Source organism: Kogia breviceps, chromosome 3, assembly GCF_026419965.1.
Source record: "Kogia breviceps isolate mKogBre1 chromosome 3, mKogBre1 haplotype 1, whole genome shotgun sequence".
NCBI lineage: Eukaryota > Metazoa > Chordata > Mammalia > Artiodactyla > Physeteridae > Kogia > Kogia breviceps.
Genome location: NC_081312.1, coordinates 174,390,778 through 174,418,192, shown reverse-complemented (window position 1 = coordinate 174,418,192; position 27,415 = coordinate 174,390,778). Strand labels below are relative to the sequence as shown.

The window sequence follows — 27,415 nt, the reverse complement described above, 5'->3', positions numbered from 1 at the left end:
AATTTTTATCTTGGAAAGCTGCTCACTTTGCATTGAAATGTGTTGATGTTGTGACACACAGAAGTCTTTTGTTGAGTAGATTCTGGATGTATCAGTTGTATAAATATTCTATGGTGCTTGCATGCCCCACAAAGAAAGGAAACTTAGAAGCTATATGACAGCATCGTTGTAGGATAAAAGTGGCCCTCTTGGCAAAGTAAATAACCCTTGAAATTTATATATCCTTTCACGGTTTATTTCAGTTGATGGCCTTTGACAACACCACTCAGGCATGTGGGAAAGGTATTACAATCTGTCTTTACAATATGAGGAAAAGGAGCCTCTTGAGATGAAGTGACTTGGTCAAGGTCACAGAGAATTAAGACTCATCTCTTCTGATTCATACAGTAGTTGCGTAGATTATTTTAGGGACCAGATTTTCATAGAATTCCAGTAGATTGTTTGGTCCCACTATGTATTTAGCTGTGGTGAGCATTGCCCTCTGAGGAAGGCGCCATTAAGACCCTCATAAGCCTCAGGGCCCGGTTGTACTGTCTGTCCTTGGTATGCATCCTGGACTTTATGGTATGAACGTAAAAAGGGAGATGGCCTTTGGCCAAATCGCTCCAGGGACCTGCTCAGTTACTGGGAGTCCCTGGTTGTTCCCTAAAGCTAGGAAAAGCAACCCTGGAGGGGAAATTGGTGCCTTTGAGGGAGAAGCCGAGAAGCCAATCAACCAGCTGATGCCGATAAGGCGTGACTAAGCCGAGAAGCCAATCAACCAGCTGATGCCGATAAGGCGTGACTAAGCCGAGAAGCCAATCAACCAGCTGATGCCGATAAGGCGTGACTAAGCAAATTCCCTGCTTTAGGGGTAGTTGTCTTGAGCCCATACCTTGGTGCATTCAGTTCCCTACCCTCTCTCGTCGATTGTTGCTGCACTTTGAGGACCCGCCGCGGCTGGCGGCAAGTGGCGCCCGAACAGGGACCTGACAAGAGGGACATCTGAATCTCGGTAGGTGAATCCCCGGAGTTAGGAGTGAAAGTGTGGCCACATAGTAAAGTTGATAGTAACTCGGGGCAATAGTCAGAAGTAAAAAAAATATGGGACAAAAAGTATCCAAGAAGCGACCTGAGATCACTGATCAAGAGAAGTTGTCCACCAGCGCTTTCCAGGCTTTTACAGCTGGAAATTATGATGTCTGTCTGCAACATCTTGCCTGCCTACAAGATATAAACAAAGACGATTATAAAATAATTTTGAATACGGCAGTAGCTGAGTTTTTCAAAAGTAACCAGACAACAACAGATAGTTTAAGACAGACACTTAACCAATTGAAGAATCAGGTGCACTCGGCTGTTGAAGAAATGGATAGACTAGATGATCTTGAAAACAGTATGTTGTATTACAGTCAAGCAGTCATCCTGTGTCATGTCCGACAGTATACAGAAGCCATATCCGTTGGTGAAAAACTTTATCAGTTCATAGAACCTTTTGAAGAAAAATTTGCCCAAGCAGTGTGTTTTTTGTTCATAGACCTGTATATATTAACCTACCAAGCTGAGAAAGCTTTACATCTTCTTGCTGTTCCAGAAGTAATGATTTCACAGGGCAACAATAACAAAAATGGAAAGAATGAGACTGGTAAAGATACTATTTTTGTGTTGAAATATATGTAGGAGGACAAGGGACTTTACTGGCCGGCCATAGTTTAAAGGTAGTTAAAGCTGTTACAAGTTTGAAGTTTCCCTCCTTTTTTCCTTCTGATTTTCCCCAATCTGATTTTGAGTTCTCAAATCTGGTGCCCCTTAAATTATAATAATGGTACCATTCTAATTTCTTCAGTTTCTGTTACTGATAATAGTTTGGTTTTTTATAAGCATTGGGATTTTGGGAAGTTTGCATTGTCTTATTCTTAACCGGTTATTACTTGTGTTACACCCTCATATGCCTTGCTAATAGGAGATTTACAGATTGAGTTTACTTCTGGTTCCTTAGGATATAATATAACTTGTCAGAATTGTATTTTTAGTACTTGCCTTCTGCCTATGAAAGGAACTTTTTCTGTTATGATGTTAAAACAACCTTCCTATGTAATGCTGCCTGTAAATATTTCTGAACCATGGTATCATAGTACTAGCATACAAGCTTGGCTAGAATTATCTGAAGCTTTAAAAAAAGACCTAAACGATTCATTGGAATAAGTGTATGGATTGATGGACACATTAGTTTGAACATACAAAAACTTAATGCGGAAATACAAGCAATTCAAGAAGCTCATCTACAAGAAGACGGGCCCCAACAATTAATTCAAGGACTCTTGGATCAGCTTCAATGGTTAAATCCAATGCATTTGGTTTCAAAATGGACTCACAGGATTGATTTCCGTGGGGTCATGTGTATTGTTGATGTTAATTGCATTACCTTGTTTATTACGCTTTATTGTTGGCCGTCTCGCTCCTCTTCGTCAGGAGGTGTATGCGTTGAAATTGCATTATCAAGCTTTAAAAAATAAAAGAGGGGGGAATGTGGCGAGCATTGCTCTCTGAGGAAGGCGCCATTAAGACCCTCATAAGCCTCAGGGCCCGATTGTACTCTCCTTGGTATGCATCCTGGACTTTATGGTATGAACGTAAAAAGGGAGATGGCCTTTGGCCAAATCGCTCCAGGGACCTGCTCAGTTACTGGGAGTTCCTGGTTGTTCCCTAAAGCTAGGAAAAGCAACCTTGGAGGGGAAATTGGTGCCTTTGAGGGAGAAGCCGAGAAGCCAATCAACCAGCTGATGCCGATAAGGCGTGACTAAGCAAATTCCCTGCTTTAGGGGTATATATACGGCTACGCTTTGTTGTTAAACTTGCCTTGCAACCATCAGTTGTCTGTGCCCTTCTGATCCCATACCTGGTGCATTCGGTTTCCTACCCCCTCTCGTCGATTGTTGCTTCACTTTGAGGACCCGCCGCGGCTGGTGGCATTTAGCCAATATTTACTTTATCTGAATCTTAATTTATTTTGGGGACAAAGAAGATTATATTAAAAAACAGTTCTTTTTATAACTTCATTTGGGAAGGTCTTAAATACAAAGGGATCTGTTATTGAATGAGCTTAGGAGAAAATGTGAGTTTATTATTGATAGAGCCTTCTTTTGAAATAACTAGAACATTGCAAAGTCCGATAGATATTTTTATTGCTTTCTGTCCCATTCTTCTTATCAAGTGCCTGACTGGATACTGTCTTTGGGCATAGAGCTCCCAGATGACGACATGATTCGTTCAAGTACTGGCAGACATTTTGACAAGGGATATCTCAGTCGTCACTTCGTTCAGGACCATAGTCAATGTGTGTAACTTGCAACAATCTTTTATTTTTGTTCCTGAGTAAATCAGCAAGGCATAAGTGAGTGCGTGTGTGTGTGTGTGTGTGTGTGTGTATACACTTAACTGACAGTACTGAGTAAAAGTGACTAGATTTATGATCTTTTCCCCACAGTTTAGATTTGTGGCCTTTTCACTATTGGGATGTCATTAGTGATCAACTTCTAGTGTGGCTGAAAAGGCCACTTGACAGACATATGCATAAAATTTTTATTCTGTAAATCATGCTTCCTTGAAAATATAAAACTATAAAAGATGTATTAAAACTGTATGTATACTTTTTTCCCATCCAAATCGGGCATTTCCCCTTTAATTAAAATAAAGTAGCAAATGGTAAAAATCTTAAAATGAGGTTATAACCTGGAACTAAAGAATCCAAAAATTTTAAAAGCAGGAAGTAAATGAGAAGTCACATGTCTGCCTTTGTTTCTTGGCCAAAGAGGATTTATTTTTTTAAGAAGTTGGACATTCACAGTGTTTTTTGGTGTCTTCTGGGTTTGTGAGGACCGACGTTAATAGCATTTTGGGGTGGGTTTTCAGTTTTCAGCATCAGTGCTGCAAGACTGGGATTTGACACCTGAAAGAAGACAAGCACGTTTCTTTAAATGTGTAAATTGAATTTTCCTACGAATTATGATTTGTTCAATACTTGAGTGGTCAGACTTAATCTCTGAGTGTAAATTTTTGGATTCTGTTAATTTACTGTAGTATTGCCTACAATTCAGAAACCGTAAAGAAGGTTACTGACTTTAAACAAGTGGTGCAGAGTAAAAGTAATAATGTTAAAGAATTTTAAAGATACAGTTTTAATTTTAACAATTTATGGAAGCCTTTAGGAATCCAGATATATTGGAAGAGAAAAGCTTAATTTTCATTTTAGCAAAGTATTCCATAATTAACATTCTTCTGAGGATGTCTATTTTGGGTCAGTTATACCTTTTTATTTCTACCATTTCCAGTGAGCCGTTTACTGTATCATTCTTTCAGTTAATCAGTCTTTTAGTCACTCATTTTTTTTTTTTTTTTTTTTTTTTTTTTTGTGGTACGCGGGCCTCTCACTGTTGCGGCCTCTCCCGTTGCGCGGAGCACAGGCTCTGGACGCGCAGGCTCAGCGGCCATGGCTCACGGGCCCAGCCGCTCCGCGGCGTGTGGGATCTTCCCGGACCGGGTCACGAACCCGCGTCCCCTGCATCGGCAGGCGGACTCCCAACCACTGCGCCACCAGGGAAGCCCTGAACAACAATTTTTTAACACCCCATGGAATCTGTATTTCATGCAGCATTATTTAGGGAACATTGGTCAGCAATCATATTATCCAACCTTAGCTTTCTGTTTAAAGTCATTTCCTACTTTGTTTTAAAGCAGTTCTGTAGAAAGGAGCTTCAGGTAGTGGTACTTACGTTGTGGATATAGACTAGTGGTTGAGTTCGTATAACTCACTTTACAATTCTTTCCTCCCACCTTGAACTTTGACAACTATTTTTATTTTATGATATTTGATAGGTGATAATAGAAAGCAAATACATCATATATATATGATTTACGTAGCCTGATGCATCTGTGTTGAATAAATATAACAACATTGTTATTAGATACCTAATCATTACTTGTTGAAAGAATGAAGGTTTGAGAGACCTCAGTGTTCTGGCTTGGCAGATATTTTACTAAGGAGTGACAGTTACAATACTTGGAACCCTCTCAGTAGGAAAAGCAATGATATTAAAATATTTCCATCTAAAGTATTCCCATCTACAATTCTTTTTGAGTAAAAAGAAAATCTAGTTTATAAATAAATTCTTAATTCCTTTAATCATGTATGTGTGTCTATATGCACAGATATGAGTCACATGCACGTTATTTTGTTAAAGAGAAAATTAAATTTTGGAGAATGATATCTATAGCAGTTGTCCCTCCTAAATGGGAAAGTTAAGTATTCAAGGAAAGGAGATAATTATCTTGTTCATTGTGCATAGAAAGCACACTTGGAGATCTTGGATTTTTATGATTGCAGGCTTTCAAAATTCTGACAAGGCTGCTTCTAAATTAGTCAATGTCAAGTGCTGTCTTTTTGTAGATTGACAACTGGTTGGTGTTGCTTCATTTTATTGAAAGAAGAAAAGCTTAAAAAATGGCTCCACCATCTGTTGGACGTGAAGAAGCATCAGACAGAAGGGTGAGGTAGTATGTGGTGAGGAAAGGGTGCTGCTGAGCTATAATCTCAGACCCTTTCTAAGATATAAATTTTACTGCATTCGGGAAAGATAACTACTTATGTCAGATTTAAATCTTTAGCGGAAGTGGTATAAGTAGGTTGTAGGAAGATATTGGTGAAAACGTATTTCTTTCTTGTTTGTTTACAGAGCAGTCTCTCCCCCTCCCCCGCCCCTTTATTTCCTGAGAAATGTTATTTTTGAACTAGAAAGGCAAAGTCTTCCTCTGAGAACTTAATTAAATGCTTCAATGGAGTGAACTACTTTTACTTTTCATGTGGTTTAATTTTCTAAGTAAAAGCAAAGCGTGTCTGAAAGCCATTTGTTTTCGTTAAACAAAAATTAATGTATAATGCTTATCAGGTGGAAAAGAAAATTATAGAGTTAAGAGCTTGTGGTCTGGAGGAAGAATCCAGGGTGTGCTGGCAAATGTTTAACAACCGGCTCTCTGGGAACAAAAAGTCTGATTTGCAGTATTTGCCATTTTCTGTGGTGAAAAGACTCGCACCATGGTTAATTTCAAGCCGCGGACCAGACATCACAGAAGATGGAGCCCGGAAGAGATACACAATAGCATACATCGTACAGTGCTTTCCTTTACAATGCAGTAGACATAAATAATGCCAAGAACATTGATCATAATACACAGTGTGGTAGAATAATTAAGAAGTGATGAGATTTGAGTATTACTTTTGCTTGTATTATAATAATTAACTCTAAGTTTATATAATTTAATTTTTAAAAATGGCTGTATTTAGCAGCTTGCCCACAACATTCCTGAAAAATTTAATGATTGGCTCTGATAAGCTAGCATGAGGTGGCCCCAGTTAACAGAACACTGGTGGGGGCAGACCTATGTTAGATTTCTGTGTCCAACACTGACTAGCTGTTTGATAAGAGTACCTGATAGGATTGTTGGGATGATTAAATGAGATATTGAATAGAAGTCCTTAGAGGAATGCCTGACACCATAGTAAGTGCTAATGTAAGCAGTGAAACTAGTGTTTGATCTTCTATAGTAAAGGGAATGCAGGATGGCTCCCTCTATAGGTATCCTTCTAGTTATTTAAAACTACAGTTGACACTTGAACAATGCGAGGGTTAGGGGCGCTGTACTCTGTTCAGTTGAAAAATCTGCGTATGACTGACTCCCCAGAAACTTTACTAACAGCCTACTGTTAACTACGATAACATAAACAGTTATTTTGTATATGTATTTTGTATATGTATTTTGTATATGTATTATATATTATATTCTTACAATAAAGTAAGCTAGAGAAAAAATGTTACTAAGAAAATCATAAGGAAGAGAAAATGCATTCACAGTACTGTACTGTATTATTGATGCAGTAAGTTTATGTCATCTGTTTACAAGATGAATCGTCTAGCAATACATCAATATGGTCTTATATGATGTAAAACACTGTAGATGTTGTATTACAACACTAGACATCAAAAGTGAAAAGATTATGTGAAAAAGAAACTCATTTATTTACAGCATTGATCCATGCATTGCTTATGAAGAAGCAGCAATATGATTGCTTTACGGTCTCCCGGTGTCATCGATAGGATTGCTCACAGTAGCCTAGCCTATACACTAATGAATGAACCATTATAAAATCTTTATGGCATATAGTGGTACAGTCATATCCATAACACAGTATTGGAAACATCGTTACATTAAAAAAAAAACAACTCACTAACCTGAGATGATAGGCTGATAAGCAGTTTCTCCACTTAAAGAGAGAGGCATACTGTATGGTACTGTAATTCTTTGAAAGCAAAGTGATAAAACAGTAAGAAAAGGCACAAATTATTAATTTTATATTAAATATCACTTACCATATGCATATATAAGGATAGACTAGTATCTACATATATTTTATGCATTCATGACATACCTAACTTTTAATTTTTTGATATTCCTAGGTGATGTGATTAGTCTATGAGTTTTTTCAAGTTGTTGCGAATCTCCAAAAATTTTCCAATATATTTATTGAAAAAAATATGTGTATAAGTGAACCTACGCAGTTCAAACTTCTGTTGTTCAAGAGTCAACTAAATGATTTTATGTATAAGCTGAAGCTTGGTAATAAGGGGCCATAACCTTTTACAATTATATTTTTTGTTTTTAGTACAAGAAGTTTCTCTTTCACATAAAAAATTCTCCTTTTTCTCCATGGCTTTTTCCATGTAGTCTGGATCTCCCCTCAGTTTTATTGGGAAGGATAGCATTGTCTTTTTTCTGTCTGCACAATTCTATTGTGGTATTGATGCCAGAATATCTTTGTAAGCTTTTGATACAGGAAGCATCTGTAGCTTTAGAATGAAACAGGCAAATTATTCAGAGTCCAGAAAAGACAAGTGAACATAGAGGCTGCAGTGGGGGTTTTGGGGTTTGGGGTAAGAGGAAAAATCAGTTATTTTAAAAATAAATGATCAATAGGATAATTAAGCCTAAATCATTTAATATTAACCACTGAAATATTTTCAAATAATTAATACGTGCCATCATATTAAGTTGAACATCACTAATTTAGAATCTGAAAATTCAGATGAAAAGTCATTAAAAGTTTTTTTTTTTTTTTTATTGAGCAAAACATTCAAATTATTTTCCCAGTCTGAAATTTCTGGATCTCATGGGTAGGCAAAATCTAGTCTAAAACCAGAATTCTTTAATGTGTAACTTTTACTTCAGTCCAGTAGATAATTTTGTTGATTGGCATATTTATGATTTAAAGTGACAAAATTTCACTAACAGTAGTTTGAACCAGCGGTTCTCAATATTTTTGGCCTCAGGATCCCTTTAAACTCTTTAAGATTATTGAGGAAATTTGTGTTTATTGATTGATATTTACCGTTTTAGCAATTAAAAGCTTTAAAATATTTACATTTATGCATTAACTCAAGTTTTCTGTGCTTTGTTTATAGATTGATCCTACAAAATTAAATCTTATAAAAACAGCATTGAAAGTTAGGTTGTATAAATAATCTATCTGGGGGCTTCCCTGATGGCGCAGTGGTTGAGAGTCCGTCTGCCGATGCAGGGGACGCGGGTTCGTGCCCCGGTCCGGGAGGATCCCACGTGCCGCAGAGCGGCTGGGCCCGTGAGCCATGGCCGCTGGGCCTGCGCGTCCGGAGCCTGTGCTCCGCAATGGGAGAGGCCACAACAGTGAGAGGCCCGCGTACCGCAAAAAAATAAAATAAAATAAAATCTACCTGGGAGAATAGATATATATGTGGTTTGGTTCAGTAAGAAGGAAATATAATTATTGTAAGTCACAGTCCTGAGCTAAAGTGTCCCAGAAATGTAACTTTAATTTCCTATAACCACTTAATTTCTCTTCAAGTCCTCATTCTGGTGGGGTGATGAAAACCCAATGTAAGTAAAAGTAGGATTTCATCCCCCTTTCCCCAAGATTGTGACTAAATTACTGGGCATTTGCTGCCAGGACCTTGCAGGAGGACTTATCTTGACCTTATCACCAGGTTCTCAAGGCCAGGCTCACATAGGTCACCCCTGAGATGTCTCTTGTTCCTTTGTCCACCGCCTTCTTGGTTCTAGTGGTTCTGTGTCCTGCACGGAAGTACGTACCAGGGCACTGTGGTCCCCGGACTCCATAGGCCGCTGACTCTCGGGACTGCCAATGGCCCCTTCTGCCTGGACTTGGGACTCTGAGCCCGGCCTAGGCCTGCAGTCCCCTCTCTCTGTTCTCTTTATTCCCCTCCCCTCTCCATCTGAGCGATACTCTCTTAAGGGCACTTTCTCTGTGATTTTTTTTTCCCTCTCAAGGGCCAATCAGCATAGTCTCCTTAATGGTCTCAGGCATCAGGAGATACAAAAGCAAGGACTAGCCGGCCCTTTCTGCTTTCTTCCTTGTCGTCCCCCAACGAGACTGTGAACTGTGGACGGAGTCAGAGTGAGTGAGAGGTGGTGGAGATGGAAGGGGAAATACTGGGAAGAAAAAAATCAGCTGGCATTTCAAAAATCTTCCCTGGCCACATCATCCTGTGCCTTTAGACCCTGCCAGTCCACAGAGTATACCACACTTGGAGGTCCAGTGGATCCTCAGACTTTTTTTATGGTTTTTAATTTATTTTTTTCTTACTTTGCTTCTGTGAGTTCAGTGTTTTTAAACTGCGCATTGGACCCATTCCTGGATTAGGACATTGATTTAGTGGGCTGAGACCAGCATTAAAGAAAAAAAAAAAAAGGAATCTACTAGAACAAAGTAGAAAAATGTTAGAGCTTATCAGACAGAACGGATGTCTATATTGTTTGGAAACTTCCATTTTATATATACTTTGTGTACTAGACTGTGGGGTAAGATGCATTTCTTACTGTGGTCTGTAGTCAGAGCTTTAAAAACGCATTTTCAGTTGCCACTGAATTTGGTGTATCTTAAAATTTCTTGTTACTATGGAAAATGTCCTATTTTAATATTTAAAAAATATAGAGTGCATAGGTTGCAAACTTGAGTTGGCTTGACTGAAAACGTCATATTTTTGTCCTCATAGTTTGATAGGGTGTTAGATTATTTTCCTTCAAAATGTCAAAGCCATACTTTTGCCCGTAAGACTGATGAGACCCGCCTGGGTGACCACCTCTCCTGCCAGTGGAAAATGCTCTGAATGGGGAGTAAATGGAGAAGGGAAAGGGCCCAAGGAGCAGGCTGGTTTTCAGATAGCCTGCTGACCCTGCTGACATCTCCGGAGCCCCCTTATATCTGGTCAACAGTTTTGACTCTATCCATTAACTATCAACTAAGGTGTCTTTAATCTTTCCTCTCTACGGTCAGTGCTTTTAAACAACTAACATTGTCTCTCTCTCTCTGTATGTATATGTATGTATTTATTATATACGTGTTTATGTACATTTAAAAAGTATTTCCATTGGACTTTGGGAGGTGCTTGGTTTGCCACTTGAGTCAAACATATTGAAGCAAATACGTACAATTTTGAAGGTAATAACTATTCCTTTTAAAATAGAGCATTTCATTCAGAGCTTTCACCAAGTCCCTCTTTTCTCCTTGTGCCATTAACCTGTGATGGAAAAGGGTTAAAGCTGCACATCCTCCTCTTCATCCGAGGCACTGAACACAGCAGCAGTATAGGCCTATTGGGTTTTCGTTTAATTGTATAATCAATAGCCAGAGAAAAGTACATTTAAAGAAGAGTTGATCTGTTTTGTGGTTCGACTCTGCCTGAGGTACCTAGGACAGGAATGTGACTTGCTTCGAGGGGGACAGGCAGGGACACCGTAAGTAGTTGGTGATGTTGTCTACTATGAGTTCCTTTCCTCTAACCCACACTGGTATAAAAAGATGCTAATTTTGGTACAGTTTCCTTTGTTTTCCCCCAGTCTGCCTATTCTGAAACCATATCAAATGAATTATTGTACCCAGTTTGGCGCTGAACAAGTTGAAGTATGTTGAAGTCTTCCTCTGCTCCACCAGAATCTATTGCTAATTGCATAGTGGAGGCCGATGGTTAAATAGCCTTTAAATTCTTCATATTACTTTCATAGCCCGTAAAGTTAGAAAACAGCTGATCTGCAAGTTGTCAAATAAGTAGAGTCTGTGGAGGGCAAGGAGATTTAGCCTGGGGTCCGGGATGTTTGGCGGTGGTTGCCTGGAGTGCTGTGTTGAGAAGAACGTTGGCTCTTTTCCGGACACTTCAGGAGGAGTGGTGTGAATTAGTGTCGTCTGCCCCGAGCATGGGTGGTAACACGTGGGCGAAGTATAGACCAATATACCAGTGGTAGCGGCTCTTCTTCTTAGTTTCCCACAATTTATTTGATTTTTGGCCATACATTTTTCTGTGAGACTATAACATTTTTACCAAAAATGCATAGCTGGGTATAATATCACGTTTTTAGGTTTGCGTAGGTCTTTCTAAAAAATAGAATTATGCTCCCCCCTCTTTCTTTAGGCTTTAAATAATTATTTTTACGGATACTGAGTATTTGCTATAGGTACTATATTTATTATTATTTTTAGCAAAGGAAGATAATGTGATCTTTCTTGTGTTTCTAATGTTCTGTTTTCCTAGGAACTTTGTTTTTAATATTTTTCAGACTGTGGTAATGCCTCAGATACTTGAGTCCCAGATCTGCAGGTGTTCTCTGGTCTCTAGTCACCAGCACCTTTTTGTGATTCCTGGGCACGAAATCACAGAGCTGCCCAGCCGCACGTGCACCCGTTTATACATTCCCACGGTCAATGTCGGCAACAGCATAGGGCACAGACTCTCCTCTACCAGCTCATATTTTTCTTAAACAGCATCTGGTGTGTGTGTGTGTGTGTGTGCGTGCCTGCGCGCACGTGCGTGTGTGTATTAATTACTCACCTTTTAGGGAGTCATTCAAAATCTAGGTGACATGTTCCAGTAGCTGATAAGCATTTCATAGTGTGGTCGGTTTTCTGTGTAATCCCTTTCATCATGGCCTCTTTTGTAAACACACGAATGAGGTTACAATGGAGTCCCGCAGAGGAAGTAATTCAGAGGGTGGCAAGTTTTTGACCCTTGCAGACAGAAAGAGAATTTGGTAAATCGTTAGGTTATTGACTGCCCTTCAGAGAGCCAGGGGTTTGCTTTCTGTACCTCCTTTCAGCTGGGCTTGTGTTTCATGTACGGGAGGCCTACATTATCATAATCCATTTTTCGCTTTTATGTGATCTACCAGCGGCTCTCGTAAACCTCCTTTCTGAAGAGCACTCCCCATTTGCTTGCTCTAATTCACCGTCTTTTTTTAAATCATAAAAATTGATGTTTTGCAACCAGTGGCATTATATGGGAGTTGTTTATGGAGGTGCTGCAGGGAAGATTAGTGGTAGAATTAAGAACGAGATGACAGCTGGGGAGAGAAATCTATGAAGAGACGTCACATCAATGACATAGCAAGCGAGTGAAAGAAGCATGTTAAACTTGAAGATGGTGGGAGAATATCATGAGTAAAATTATAATATGTCTTTAGCTGACGTTGAATAGTGTTAATCATACACTAACAAATTTTTACTTAAGGAGTTATATTCGGTAGAAAATGCCCAGATTGACCCCAACATGTAAAAAAGATATTATCTGAAAATGCTTCTACCCATTAGATGTTAATTTCCCTGGCAGCGCTCACACTGGAATATTAGTATAAATAATGTGGAATTGTTTTTACTCAGTGTTATCATCTAGGTCTTAAAACATTTGCTATGAGAATTTCCTAATTTATATAATTTTTTTTTAAAATTTATTTATTAATTAATTATTATTTTTTTGCGGTACGCGGGCCTCTCACTGCCGTGGCCCCTCCCTTTGCGGAGCGCAGGCTCCGGACGCGCAGGCGCAGCGGCCACGGCTCACGGGCCCGGCCGCTCCGCGGCACGTGGGATCCTCCCGGACCGGGGCACGAACCTGCGTCCCCTGCATCGGCAGGCGGACTCTCACCCACTGCGCCACCAGGGAAGCCCCTAATTTATATAATTTTACACATCTGAAAGGATAACCAAAGTAGGATGGTTTTTGCAAATTATTAATAGTTATGGAATTTCCTAGGAACTTCTATTCAAAGGAAAAAAAACTTCCAGGTTTTCTCCTTCTCTTACATAATATGCCGTTTGCCATTATTGCTCTTTAACAAACAAAAACCTTCCAATGCAATGAACGTTGAGTTTTAGGATATTCTTTTGGAGAAAGAAGTATAAATGGAGACTAGGAATGTGAGCGCCTACATGCTTTGCCCTTGAAGAACCAGGTAAAGAAGCCCAGTGCGTGGCTTTGGGTGTTCAGGCCCTGTGAGATTTCCAGGTGGGAAAGAAAATGGTAGGAGAAACTCCCTGCTGCGTCTGGCAAAGTGTGCTTAGGCAGCAAAAACATTTACAAAGGAAGGCCCGTGGCCATTTGGAGCTGGCTTCAGTTCAAATTTTTTCGGCCATGGAGGAGGTCTTCCTTAAACAAATCTGTTAACATTTTAGTTTTGGAGGGAGCACAGCACATAGTAGATGTAAACGTACCAGTTCATATTTCTGTCTGAAGCAGCTCCATCTCACCGTCCCCGAGACCCCATCCCTTCATGAGTAGGTCTGATTTGATCTAGTCTTCAAAGCTGTGCCTGGCCTGTGTGTCCTCAGGCTGCGTTTGTCCCTGTTGCGCCTTTGCCGTTAGAAACTTTCCTGTGTAGAGCACGGGGCTCCTCGGGCCCCTCCTGCTGGGTGCGTTTTCTTCATGGAGGTCTAGCAGTGGTTTCTCATGTTTAGCGTGTGATGGCCGATCCCAGCCTGGTTTAAAGTCTTTCTCTCTTCCCCTCCCTTCTCACCCTGCCTCTGTCCCCACCCCAGTTTCATGCTGTTTCCTTTTCTCACTACATCTGGGCTCCAAAGCAGCCAACCTCAGGGAAGCTCTATCCGATGGGGCAGGATACACGTATGAAGAGCTGATATTACAACGGAGACCGTTTTCATTTCCTTTCGTGATTCTGCTGTCATTGCATATGGCACACGTTGGCATCCTGCTTTTTCCTGCCTTGGGGGCAGGCTGGTGGTCCTCAGTGCACACTGGTGAGTCCTGCCAGTGGTTCATGGCCGGGCCGGCTCTGAGACCCCTTTTGATGGGTGGGTGTCCGTGGTGTGCTGGTTATTAGATAGGTTGAATACTGCTCGTGGAGAGACATTATTAGTGTTATTGTCACAAATTCTGTATTTCACATGTTTGATATATTTATTCATTTTGTGTCTGTTTGCTTGACCTAGTTATGAATGGGAGAGGGGTGTTGAAATCTCTCACCGTATCGGTGACTATGCCAGTCTGCCCTGTCATCAATGTTGCATATGCACGTGCACGCAATCTCTCTCTCTCTCTCTTTCTCCCTCTCTCCTTATATATATGTATGTACATACATACACACACACATATTTTAAAGCCCTGTAGTCATATTTTTTAACTCCACTATAAAATAGCTATATTAAAATGAGACAAAATATACTTTTAAAGTAAAGGCATTAGTAAGAATAGAGACGGGCTTCCCTGGTGGCGCAGTGGTTGAGAGTCCGCCTGCCGATGCGGGGGACGCGGGTCCGTGCCCCGGTCCGGGAAGATCCCACGTGCCGCGGAGCGGCTGGGCCTGTGAGCCACGGACGCTGGGCCTGCGCGTCCGGAGCCTGTGCTCCGCAACGGGAGAGGCCACAACAGTGAGAGGCCCGCGTGCCGCAAAGAAAAAAAAGGCTATATATTGATCTTTTAGCTAGCAGATGTAACCCATTTACATTTTTGTGATTATTGAATTGTTTCTCCCAACTGTTAAATTTCTATTTGTCTCATTTATTCTATGCTGCTTTTTGTTTCTATTTTCTTTCTTTTTAAAAATTTTATTGAGTTAGACTTTTGGCACTTTTAAAAAATTTGATTTTTCCCTTTTATAGGCTTTGAATTTATGTGTTATATTTCCATTCTTTGTGGTTACCCTTAGAATTTTATCACATTTATTTAAGCACAGTTTAAAATTCAGTAATGTCTTAACCTTTCTCATGAAGAACAGAAGGACCTTAGAATGCTTTACCTTCATGCTACCTTCTCATTTTATTATCAGATGTTTTAGCTTTGTCTTTTTCCATACAATGTGGTGTGTCTGTGGGTGTGTGTACGCGTATGCATGTGTGTGGTGCATTGCATTTAGCATTTTATTTGCCTACCACTCCTTTTTGCATTTTAGCTTGTCCTTCTGGAATTATTTTCTCTTTTGCTGAATTGCATCCTTTATAAGTAGCTTCATAGACGACCCTGGTGGTGGTAATCTCTCTCAGGGCCTGGTTATTTTTAAATGTTTTATTTTTCACTTTTTAAAGATAATTTTGAATGATGTGAAACAATCATTATTGCTTCACAATGGAGTTGTTCTAATTTGGGAGATACTTAAAATTGTGTTCAAACCTTCTGTTATCTCCCCACTATCCGATATAGTTATGATCTTGACCCTTGGATAAAATTACCTCCTTGGGTAAAATCAGAGCATAAAGAGATGGTCCAAGGAAAGGTGATTAGGCCCTCACCTGACTCAGAAAGGCAGAACTGAGGAGTCAATTTAATAACGTGAGGTCAGAACTTTTACCTTTTTAAATGTTCTTAAGAGATAAAGTTGCATTTTCTTAGAGCAGATAATATACTAAAAATGTTAATACAGTTCCTCTTTCATGAATGATAAGTTGTTAGGCAGAAGAGGGCCTGAGGTCCCCAAGACTGCCCCCAGGTTTGATGATTCTCTAGGAGGCCTCCAGGACTCAGCCTAGAGTCACACTTGTGGCTATGATTTATTACGGCAAAAGGATACAAAGCAAAACCAGCAAAGGGAAAGGCGCATGGGGCAGAATCCAGAGGAAACTAGGCATGGGCTTCCAGAGTTCTCTCCCAGAAAGTCACATGGGACACACTTAGCTCCCCCAGCAATGAGCTGTGACAACACGTGTCAAATGTTGCCAACCACTCAAGCTCGTTAGAGACTCGGCTCCCAGGGTTTTCACTGGGGGCTCTTTACAGAGGCATCTCTGCCTGGCATGTACCCAAACTCCCGACTCCCAGAAGGAGAGCAAGTGTTCTGCATCAACCTCGTTGTTTGTACAAACAGCTTAGGCACAGTGCTCCCCCCTTATCAGCTAATGGTGGTGGGAACCCTCCCAGCGTCCAAGTTCTTAGACACTAGCCAAGGGCCAACCTCGAAAGCTGGCTTTTCATATATAGCATTTGGGCCTGCTCTATTTACTCTTTTCTGCACAGGGCCCATCAGTAAATAATGATATAATAACAAGTGCTTTTGACACCTGAGTTCTGTTCTCAGATTTCCTAGTTTGAGTAGAACTGTAACAGTGGTCAGAGAAACAGAAAACTGGAGAGGGTGGGTAGACCTAAGTGCTGGTGAGCAGGAGACTCAGACAGGAGTCATTGACCCACATTGTGGCACAGGATTAGAGGGAGATGGCAGGACATTTGACTTTGCCGGGCAGGTGAGAATGAAAAAAGAGATCAGAGATCTTTTTCTGGAAGATCTCTTGGAAAATCTTGAAACAGCTAGCAGCTGGAAACAGTTAGCAGTCTTAAAGTTAGTGGCCTCTTATAATGTTAGAGATCTATTATGTAGGGTCCCCAGCCTCCGCACTGCGGGTATTTTGGAGTGGGGGCTGCCCTGGGCACTGCAGGGGGTTTAGCATCATCCCTGGCCTCTGCTCACTAGACGCCAGTAGCATGTCTCCTCACCACCTCCCCCGGTTGTGACAACCAAAAATGTCTCCTGACATTGCCTGTTGCTAGCTATCCTCCAGGGACAGTGGTTGAGAACCATTGTATTACTACAGGGTTTACAATAAATAAATTCATAACGATCTTAGCTTTATATATCTAAGTGGTTTGCTCATATCTCACATTTATAGTAGTTTTCCATTTATAAAGCTCTTCCATGTTTTTCTAGCAAGAAGCTATATAGATGAAGGCAATGAGGCACTGAGACAGAGGTTAAGTCACTTTGCAGTAAAGCAAAGAGAAAGTAATAGTAGAAATCATAGTAATAATATTTTTTGTTATTAATAACAGATATTTCATTGAGTGCCTGTGATGAGCCAGACACTGTTTGAAATGCTTTACAGGTGTTCATTTTGCAACAAGCATAACAAGTGCTATCATTGTGTTGATTTTACAGATGAGGAAATTGAGGCCAGAGAGATTAAGAAACCTGCCCAAAGGCACACAGTAGGTGGAAAAGCCAGGTCCAGACCCAGGCCATTTGGCTCCAGTGCTCTCGTGACCCCTGGGCTCTGGATAAAAAGTGAGAGGTTCTGGATTCTTGCTCTTCTCTGATAGTGTTCTGTCTCATTACTGTCTCTGTGGAGGTTGCCATTTGCTTATTACGCTGTTTTCCTCACTCCGCCCAGCTCTGGTCTCCTGGTTTACATACAACTTTTCCTATGTTCTTATCAACTGAATCTCACAGAGATGAAAAAATTGGGAAGCCCTCTTCTTGTGACCTAACTTTGCTGTTTCAGTTGTAGTCTTCTGTGATTATCTTGATTCTTTCTCTTTATTTATCTTTAATGTAGCATTTCATTAAAATCTGGATTTGTTGCAGCTGTCAGCCGAATCTTGACACATACGCTTCGTCCAATTCCTGCATATTTCAGCTAAGAGGCTTCTGTTTATGATGCTTAAACATTTCATGATATTCTTCAGATCTTTCCACCAGCTCCCAATATGTTATATGTCATAGTTCCATGATTATATTTTATTATCCAGGAAATATTTTAATGTACCAATTTATCCACCCCATCTTTTGTTTATTTTTCTTTTTACTTTTTTCCTGATTCCTTTTCATTTCTTTTTTTTTTTTTTTTTTTTTTTTTTTGGCGGTATGTGGGCCTCTCACTGTTGTGGCCTGTCCCTTTGCGGAGCACAGGCTCCGGACGCGCAGGCTCAGCGGCCATGGCTCACGGGCCCAGCCGCTCCGCGGCATGTGGCATCTTCCGGGACCGGGGCATGAACCTGAGTCCCCCACATCGGCAGGCGGACTCTCAACCACTGCGCCACCAGGGAACCCCTTCCTGATTCCTTTTGAACATGTGTTTTTCATGCCCCTGTGCCTTATGCCCCAAGTTCTGTCCCCTAATATGGACAAGGAGAAAATGTCATTCTTACTCTAAGCCTAGTGAAGAAATCATCTTTCCTGGAGCTTTCTTTTCAAGACGTTTATTTTAGGAAGACCTTCTACAGTCATTTAAATGCAGTATTTGTGTAGAGCTAGAATTAACTGTATGGTACCATCAGTTAGTTTTAAAATGCTTTGCTTCTCTGTTCCTATGATCCCATGAGGGACCACTGAGCCCTCAGTTTATTTCTGGGTCTGTTTTTCTTTTATGGGTGGGGTGGTGAGTGGGTGGGAGTTGAGACTATGACTTCAGAGCAGAATATCATCAGATTAGTTTAGATGGACATTGCTACATGGACATGATGTTGGGATATCCAGGATTTTCAGAGGTGTCCAGTTTGGTAAAATTCATTAGGTTTCTCTAGATGTTGTAATTATTATTTTTTATGTAAATAGTGTGTGCTGCCATGTCTGTAATTACATTTACTACTTCTGTGTCTCACGGTTCCAACTCATGAGACCATTCCACTCTCTTTTGATTGTTAGACACTTTTTCCCAAGACCCTATTCACTTGAATTTTGCTAACTCTGAAGATAACTTTGGTCCCCAAAGCCTTAGGTTTTAATCCATTGTAGTACTCATGACTCCTAGTAGTTTCAGATATGAATTCTTCCTTTCCTTGGCATTTTTTATTGTGGTTATTAATACCAAGTTGAATTTTTCTTCTGGATCAAAAATTTGGATAGTTTCTTCTTGTTATGCATATTTAGAGAAAGTTATGTTACCCATTATTACAAAATCATTAAATTTTAGGATGGGGAAGGATATTGGAAAAAGTGCAAAGTATTACAGTCTGTTTCTAGTCCTCAGTATAATTGCTCAACATGTCAGTAAGTTGGTTGCTTTGGCCGTCAGGTGAGCAGAGTATGTGCTCTAAAAAGAAGGAAAGAAAGAAAAAAGCAGAAGCTTTTCAATTTGTTTTTCTTTTCAGTGTAAAACCTTGTTCCAAATGGAACTTAGTATGGGTCCCCAATATCAAACGTGTTAAAGTGGTGTTTTATTTATATGCATGTATTTTGTAAGTTCAAATCTATCACTCTATCACCTTTTCTCATTATAAAATCAAATGGTGGGAATAGATTATTTTCATGAAATGATAATTTTAAAATGGGAGATATGAGTGGCAAGTGAAGTTTTGTTAGTATCCAAGTAGACATTATTTTTGCCTGGTGTGGGCCAAGTTCATGTACATATAGAGAAGCAATTGCAAATTGAATGTCCTGCCCCCTTCAACAGTTCAGTTTTCCATCTTAGAATGCTGTTTAATTTAAAATTCTGTTTAATTTTAAAATTATGTTTGCTTAAAAATTCTGTTTAATATTTAATTTATGTTTAATTTAAAACGTAATTTTTAGCTTTTAAACATAATTTTTAATTAAACATAAATGGCAGGAGAAGGTTGTCCCCTCAAAGTCTGCCCCTAAACTGAGTTAACCTGCAAGTTAGTATAGTACCGTCTCAATGGGGTAAACTTTCTGTAACATGTTTGAGAGTAGATTTTAATTACAGTTTCAAAAGTAGTTAAAATACATACATAACATTTTTGAATTTACCATTGTGGAAATCCTGCAAATCTCTGTGAAACTTTATTCCACAGAATGTATTTTGAAAGAAAAAAGTGCTAATTTGTTATTTTAGCTTTAAAGTATACCAATACATACATAATGGCTACATTTTAAAGTCCAGTGAAGTTCAGCTTTCCAAGATTGAATTGCAAATATTCTGAAGCACACTGAAATTGTCTGTCCAGCTTCACCTGTCGGGAGCACAGTTCAGAAGTAGCCCCCAAGTAATCTATAAAAATATCGAATCACTGTGTTGTACACTTGAAAGTAATATAATGTTGTAAGTCCACTATACTTCAGTAAATTAAAAAGAAAAAGAAGTAGCCCTCATAGTGTGCAGCTGACACGAAGTCTATGATTTCAGGATAAAGGGAGAGAGACACCTTGCCTATTACAGCTTCCTCACTTGAACCAGTAACTCTAGTTTTACCAACATTTCACTAAACTTGACTACTCTCTAGTTGCTTACCCTGGGATAGAAGAAGGAAATCAGAAGGGAAGAAGGCTGTGCAAGGCCAACTGCTGTGTGTGAGAAATGATCTCTTTGCCAGTCCAACAGACGTAAAAGTGCAACGATCTCATGGGATTTAGGCCATCCCAACCTTTGTAAAGTTTGAAAGCTCTACTGCTTTGTATCATGATCTGATAATGTCTATTTAGATGACCCTGAGTTATCATGAAAAAATTTAAATTAGGTTTGTATCTACTCTAAGAAGGCAAGAAAATTATGGTGAAATAGTGAGGCTTAGAGGCCTTTTGAGCAACCACAGGAAGATTTGGAGGGTGGACATCACCAAGGAGAGGGGCCAGGGAGAAGGAAACAGGGAGTAGGGGCTCTTTGAGGGATGGCTCTGAGCTCCACAGGTTTTGTGGTGATAGAGTCACAGCAGCCAGAGATGTAGCCTCCGTGCCATCTGGGCATGGGGAGAAGAGGCAGTCGCTGGTGTTCTTCACCACACATGGCAGTAGACGCCATCACTTCACCACCAGGAGGGCTTGTGTGTTTGCATGTATGTCATCATGTATGGTGTAATGCGGTGAAGCTTTCTGTAGCCTGACATGCAGTGTGGTCACATGGCTTCTTCTCTCCCCTCTTTCTCCTTCACTCCTCCCTCCCTCCCTCCTTCCTTCCCTCCCTTCTATTCTTCTTTCCACAAGTATTTATTGAAGTCGTATGAGCCAGATGATGGTAGGTGCTGAATGTGCTCTGACAAGGGACAAGATAGCCTGTTCTTGCGGCCGCGGAACTTTCCTTATACTGTGAGACAGAAACATGTCAATAGGAACGTACACATGAATACCAAAAAAATTATAATGGGACAGAAAGTACATTCTAGGACACATTTGCGAGACCAGAAGGCTTCCTGGAAAAAGTGAAATCGAAGGCGAGACCTAAGAGATAAAGAGGAGTTAGCCAGAGAAGTGGGGTGTTCCAGGCCAGGGAAAAGCATGCAGGGGAAGAGGTGGGAAAGAGAAGGGTGAACTTCTCAGCCAGAGTGTGGATGTGAGTGAGAAGTCTGCAGAAGGCTCATCGTGGGGGCCTTGGGGGACAGGAGGCTGGGCTTCTTTCTTGGATCAATGGGAAGCCATGGAAAGATTTTACTCAGAAAAGTCAGGTGATTAGGTTGGCATTGTGGAAAGTTTGCTTTGGTGAGTTGGATTAGAAGGGCAAGACTCGCAAGTGTTGTAGTTATCTAAGAGATAAACGTGGCCTAAAATGAAAAAATGCAGTGGAGATGGAGAGAAGTAAATATATTCAAGACATATTTAGGAGATAAAATCAGTAGACTTGGCGATGGACTCATTAGATGTGTGGGGAGTCAAGACTACTCCCAGGTTTCTGGTGTGGGCAACGGGGCACTAATTAATGAAAGAGAGAATACACGGGGAAGAAGTCATTTTGGGATTGTGGTGGGTTGACGAACTGTTGGATTTCAGACCGAATGTGTGGTGAATATGGGGTCTGCACGAGTGGAAATGCCAGTGGCTCTGAAATTCAGGAGGGAAAGCTGGGCTAGAGATGTAGATTTGGAAGTGATCAACTTGGATAGAGGGGGTACCCAGAGCTGTGGGAATGAATGAGATCACCCCGGTGATCATGCAGGTGTACACTGAGAAGAGAAGAAGGCCTGTTAGAACCCTGAAGGAGGATGGGCAGAGAGGAGCCCCCAGGAGACAGAGGAGGAACAGCTAGAAGGGGAGAAGCTGGCCAGGAATGTGTGGGGACAAAGACACAGAGGAAGAGGATGGAGGAGATGCTAAGCAAGAGGAAGCCCAAAAGACGTCTGTTGGATCCTTTGTGCTGCAGGAAGCCATTATAGTTTTAACCAGAGAAACTTCTGGAAACAGGAGCTAGAATGCATAGCATTGAGGAGAGACCTGGAAGAGATGAGCAGAGCCAGTGAGCTTATTCCTCTTTGGAAGGAAGTTTGGCTGAAGGAGAGAACAGACTCTAGGACCTCATGCTAGAAGAGTGTGGGTGGAGGGAGGGATAGAAGTCAGGGGAGCCTTGAGTGTGCTTGGATGCCGACGGGATGTAGCTCATAGAATAGAGAAGCGTAGGGCGACATTTTGGGAGACGGTGGGGATAAGTGGGTCATAGAGGGTCATGAGAATGGAGGAGGGCTTGGGCCCCAGAGTAATAACAGAGAGGTGACCTTGGCTAAGAGGAGAGACACCTCTTCCATTGGGACGGAAGGGAAGAATAAAACAACTGGTGTTAAAGTATTGTTTTGTGTCACCATGTTTTAATTATGTTCTTTAAAAAAATTTCTCCACAGACACTACCCAAAGCAGTCCTTCACCACGGTGGCAGATACGCCTGAAAATCTTCGCCTGAAACAGCAAAGTGAATTGCAGAGTCAGGTAATTTCTGAAAGGCCTACTTTTGTTACATTCGTTCTAAATATTATGCACAAGGCCGCTCTTTGGTCATCGCACTGTTCATGCCAGGTCACCAGCCGGTGTGCAGACTGGAAGCGGGCCTGGGTGGGCGGTCCAGGCGGAAGCGCTGAACGTCTCTTTTATTCCCGGTCTCAGATCATCCTGATATTCTCGGTTCTGCTCTCCACACGGGACTAGGGCAAGCAAATGAGTTCTGGTCAGAGTACGTGTTTCCCAACAATATTGATTTATTTGGTCCTAAATATTTAAAAACATTTTATAAATAGCTTTTCCACACTGCATATGTAGGGGAAAAAAGAGGTGTTAACTTGACCCAATTGCAGTGAGTGTGGGGCTAGCACCCTGTCTGTGTATCTCACACCAGCCACTAGCTTTGTTTACATCCTGTCAGTTTATTCATATTTCTTTCATATGTCACACTGACAGCATGAACAAAGATTAGAACACCATGATTGGCTCCCAGTCAACCATTTTGGATGGAAACGTGCCTTCAATATGGCGAAACACATCGGTTAAGACTAGGGATTGGAATGACAGTGCTTTCTTCAGGGACACCCCGTCTCTTCTTGGGAGACCTAGGGTGCTCTCTCTCAGAGGAGTTACCTCGCCGGCCACGGTGTAGGACGGTGCTGAGCAGCTACGTGGCGGCCCACTGGTCAGCGGGGAGGGGAGGCTGAGTCGAGGTCCCCCGTCCACTGTTCATTGGTTGTGGCTTTGGGCCAGCCACTGGGATTCTTTGTGCTGGTGTAAAGTGAGACAGTCTATCTGATCTTGTCTACCTGTCTGGAGGGTGGCTGCAGGTGTCGAATAGGTAGTTAGGTGTGAAAGCATTTTGAAAAGTTAAAAAAAAAGGTTGTATGACTGTGGAGGCTGATTATGAGTACCATGGCCCCTGAGGATCCTTGATGTGAAAAAGGGAGAAGAGCAGACTTCGTGAAGGAGGGAGGTGTCTAGCTAACACTCTCTGAAAATGCCAGTTGTAGCTGTTCGTAATGAAGAGTAGTCAGCTCTCAGTTGCAACGGATCTAATTATTTCCACGCGGGTTTATCTGATCACAGGGGAGATGGTAGTTCCCTCCATCCTCTTTCTGGAGGACTTGGGACCACTTCTCAGTCCACTTAATTAGAGGAAAAAAACTCTGAGTTGGGTTTACTGTTGGTTAACAACGCCATGAAGACTTGGTTGGCAGTTAGTTTTCGGTTTATGTAAAATGCTAATCTTCCGTGTGCTAAGCTATTAGTTCAAAAAATTGAGTGCCGGCCAAAGAGAGGCACTATCGCAGAGCCAGCAAGAACACTCCTTGCTCATTCACACCGCGGAGGGTGCCAGGACTTGGCTCCCGTCTGTGCAGCTCCAATATGCCTTTCTTCTCATCAAGTTAGGATTAATTAGGTAATTCTGGAGAAGTACTTCAAGCACATTGGAAAACAGAACTAAATCAAGCAGTCAAATATTTGTTTCCTGCCTGTTACATGTCCTTGTTCTGTGCAATAGAATTTATAATTAGTTAATCCTCTCTTCACAGAGTTCACGGGGTGTCTGAGGAAACAGGACTAACATACCACCACCCCCCACCTCGAGCAACTATGTTTAATTTAAAATAAGGACTCAGAAATGGGGGGGGCGAGTATGGGTTGGTCTGGTTATGCTTCGTGCTGGCAGGGGTGTCTGAGTGGAGCCTTGAAGGTTGACAGAGGATCTAATATGAACCCTTATCTCCTTCCTTTAGACAGCACCCCGCTCCCTTTGGGTTCAGTTAGTGGTTATAGGTGTCGTCTACTTGGTCCAGGAACAAGCATTTATTGTTTTCCTACCACACGCCTGACCTCTGGAAAGGCAAAGAAAAAAGGAGCTCACTGTTTCATGAAAGGCTGATTTTATTCTCTCTCAGGTAGGTAGCAAGCAAGCTGCAAACTTCAGAAGGCAGAGCACACACATAGTTCTGGGCTCGTGGGACAGGAGTTCGTAGAGGGGCACAAAGCGCTATGGGGTCTCCAAGCAGTGGTCAGGTGAGGGCATCAGATTTTCTGTAAAATTTTGCTCATAAATCATCTCCTTCAGAAAGAAAATGTAGGACTTCATCAGACAGATGGCATGGGGAAATTCAACTCAATTCAAGAAACACGTGTTGACTACTTACTACGTACAAGGAATTGTGCTAGGTGTCGGGGGAGGGAAAAGCATCGCCATCATCATCATTATCGACAATCTTGCTGTATTCAGGGCACATAATTTTACATGTACTATGTCATTTCCTCTCAGACAGCCCTATGAGACAGGTATTTATTATTATCCCTATTTAGATGCAGCATTCAACCTTTAGAGAGTTTAGAGAACTCACCCTTGCAAACTTAGCAAGGAATTGAACTTGGAATAGAACCTAGATCTGTGAGCCCCAAGTGTCCACAATCTCAACCAGTACTCTGGTCACATTACTCAGAGAGCGCCTAGAAGAGGAGATGTGTAAGCAGATACTTTCAGTACAAGCCAATAGGGCAGTGTATGTAAAGGTAGAATTTCGCATAAAGTGCAGAAGTCACACGTAGGAAGAAGTCCTCTCTCCCCCCTTCCTACCCCACCCCCTTCTCTTTTCCCTCCTCCTCCTCCTCCTCTTTCTCCTCCTTCTTCATGAGCGATTAAAATACTTCTAGAGTGTTTGTACCTTTTGCAAAGACATGGAAAGATATCTACCCTAATGGTAGTATTCATTACTGACAAATCATTTAATGTTAGCATATTAAATGATTAGGTTCTGTGGTAGAGCATTCCCTTTGAGTTTTGATATCAAGAATTCTGAACAGCTCAACAGTTTTGGTGGAAAATTGACTATTAACATTTTATTTACTTGTTTTGATAACCTGTGATGCTAAATGAGCCAAATCTCTTCATTACTCCGAGTTCTGAAATTCTGAAATCCTTTAGAAATTGTTTGGTTAAAACTCCTATTTTTTTCTTTTAGTTCATTAGCTTACCAGCTGAGCCAAAATGAAGGGAAAACAAAAATAAATTTTCAGTTCAACCTAGGAAGTTGTTTATAGTTACATATTGTTATCTTTTCCTTTTTTCTCTTCTCTGTCTCGGTCTCTTTCTTTTTCAGAGGGTTATGAACATAGCCAGCATTTTTTTTTTTTTTTTTTCCTGAGTGTTAGATCCTCTCAAGCTTTTTTGGGATCTATACTAGGGGCCGATTGTCATGATAAAATGATACGAAATACCGGAGAATAAACAAGGAAACCATGAGTTAGCTTTTCAGAATGGGTGACAGGCGGTGGCTTACAGGCATTATCCAGCTTGCAGATAACTGGTGCCTGTCCACTTGGGCAGCCACTGACGGCGCTGGCTGTCGATGGCTCTGGAACTCTGCAGACAAGCGGGGGAGGGGAAGCATTCCTTCATCTCTAGCTCCCTTTCCATCACATCTCACAGGATGAACTGCTTCAAAGAAATAGCATAACTGGAGGTTAGGTGCCCCCACTGGCCCACAGTGACCCATATCGTAAGGGGCAAGAGTGGAAACTTTTCCTTCTAGTGGTATTAGTAACATTGTACTCCATCCGTGGGGCATCGGGCTTTCACTGCATGCCTTGGGACCAGCGTGATGTCCTTGTTTTTGTGGGGATGTGAGCCTTTAGTTCCAAAGCCTTGCCTGGTAAACTAAACTTCTGGAACACAAACTCTTTGTGAGTTGGGCAGTCCCGAAACTTTAAAAACTTAAGTGAGGTGAAAACCCCCTTAGGAGAGAAATTTTTTAAACTTATTATTTTCACATGATGTAGCAAGTGTTTCTTTTTTTCAGGCTGTGGCAGAAAAGGCTCAGATGCTTTGAGTACTTTCCATCAGGAGTCTGTGGACTTCATAAAGCTGGGGAAATGGTTCTTCAAATGGCATTTTGAGGGGAAGCCTTCATAGAAAAGAGAGCAAAACAGGGCTCTTGTAGCTTTAGCAAGGGGGAGGGGGTGGAAACCCCCCTCTCATGTTCTCCCTGCTTCTCCCCATCCTCCCCCTCTAGGGCCTTGGGAATGAATGTCTTAGGAAGCCTTCGGCCTCTGTAGGGCAGAGTTCTGAAAAGCACTGCTGAAAGACAAAACGTTAGCTAACTTTCCCACTTGGTTGTTTATGTGATTGGCTTAGCTGTTTGCAATCCTGCTGAAAATAATGGAGAATTGGGGCTCCCTGGGTTCTTAAATGGAGTGTGTATGATTTATGAGTGCTGATAAGATGAAATTGAAAATTATGATGGATCGAATACAGATTATTCTGGAGTCTTGAGTCTTCATTTTGTAATCCATGTTAATTCTTTTTTAATCTTCCATGTTTCTCTGGGGGCATAAAAAACATGGCACACAGGGAACAGGATATATGACAGTAGTAAGGTGAGGAGTTGACATGGTTTTTTTTAATAGGGAAACGTACTAGTTACACATCTCTGTGGGAGGAATGAAGACACATGTCTAATATAAACCTCTGGAAGGTCAAGGAGGTAGGGCTGTGACCAGCATTCCCTTTCTCTGGCTTGCCCCAGGTACCTTTCTGTTCCTCCTCATTCTGTCTTCCATTTTCAGGGTTTTTTTCTCTCTGTTCTCTGTCATCTAACCATCCAGTATGGTGTTCAGTTATTACGTAAAGCAGGACTCCTCTCAGGTGGCAGATGCTTTTTAGTAGGGTATCACTGAGGACTGACTTCCTTCAAAGCAACAGATCCACGACTAGGGA

At 41.3% G+C, this 27,415-nt stretch overlaps 1 protein-coding gene across 3 annotated transcripts in view; it reads left to right on the top strand.

Annotated features, from left to right (window-relative positions):
- Positions 1-27,415, top strand: part of NEBL (nebulette) — a 353,899-nt gene that overhangs the window by 106,875 nt on the left and 219,609 nt on the right. For all 3 annotated transcript variants that reach the window (XM_059057855.2, XM_059057854.2, XM_067030385.1), the window contains exon 3: positions 22,578-22,662. In XM_059057855.2, the coding sequence (XP_058913838.1) occupies positions 22,578-22,662 (85 nt within the window). The remainder of the gene's footprint in view (positions 1-22,577; positions 22,663-27,415) is intronic.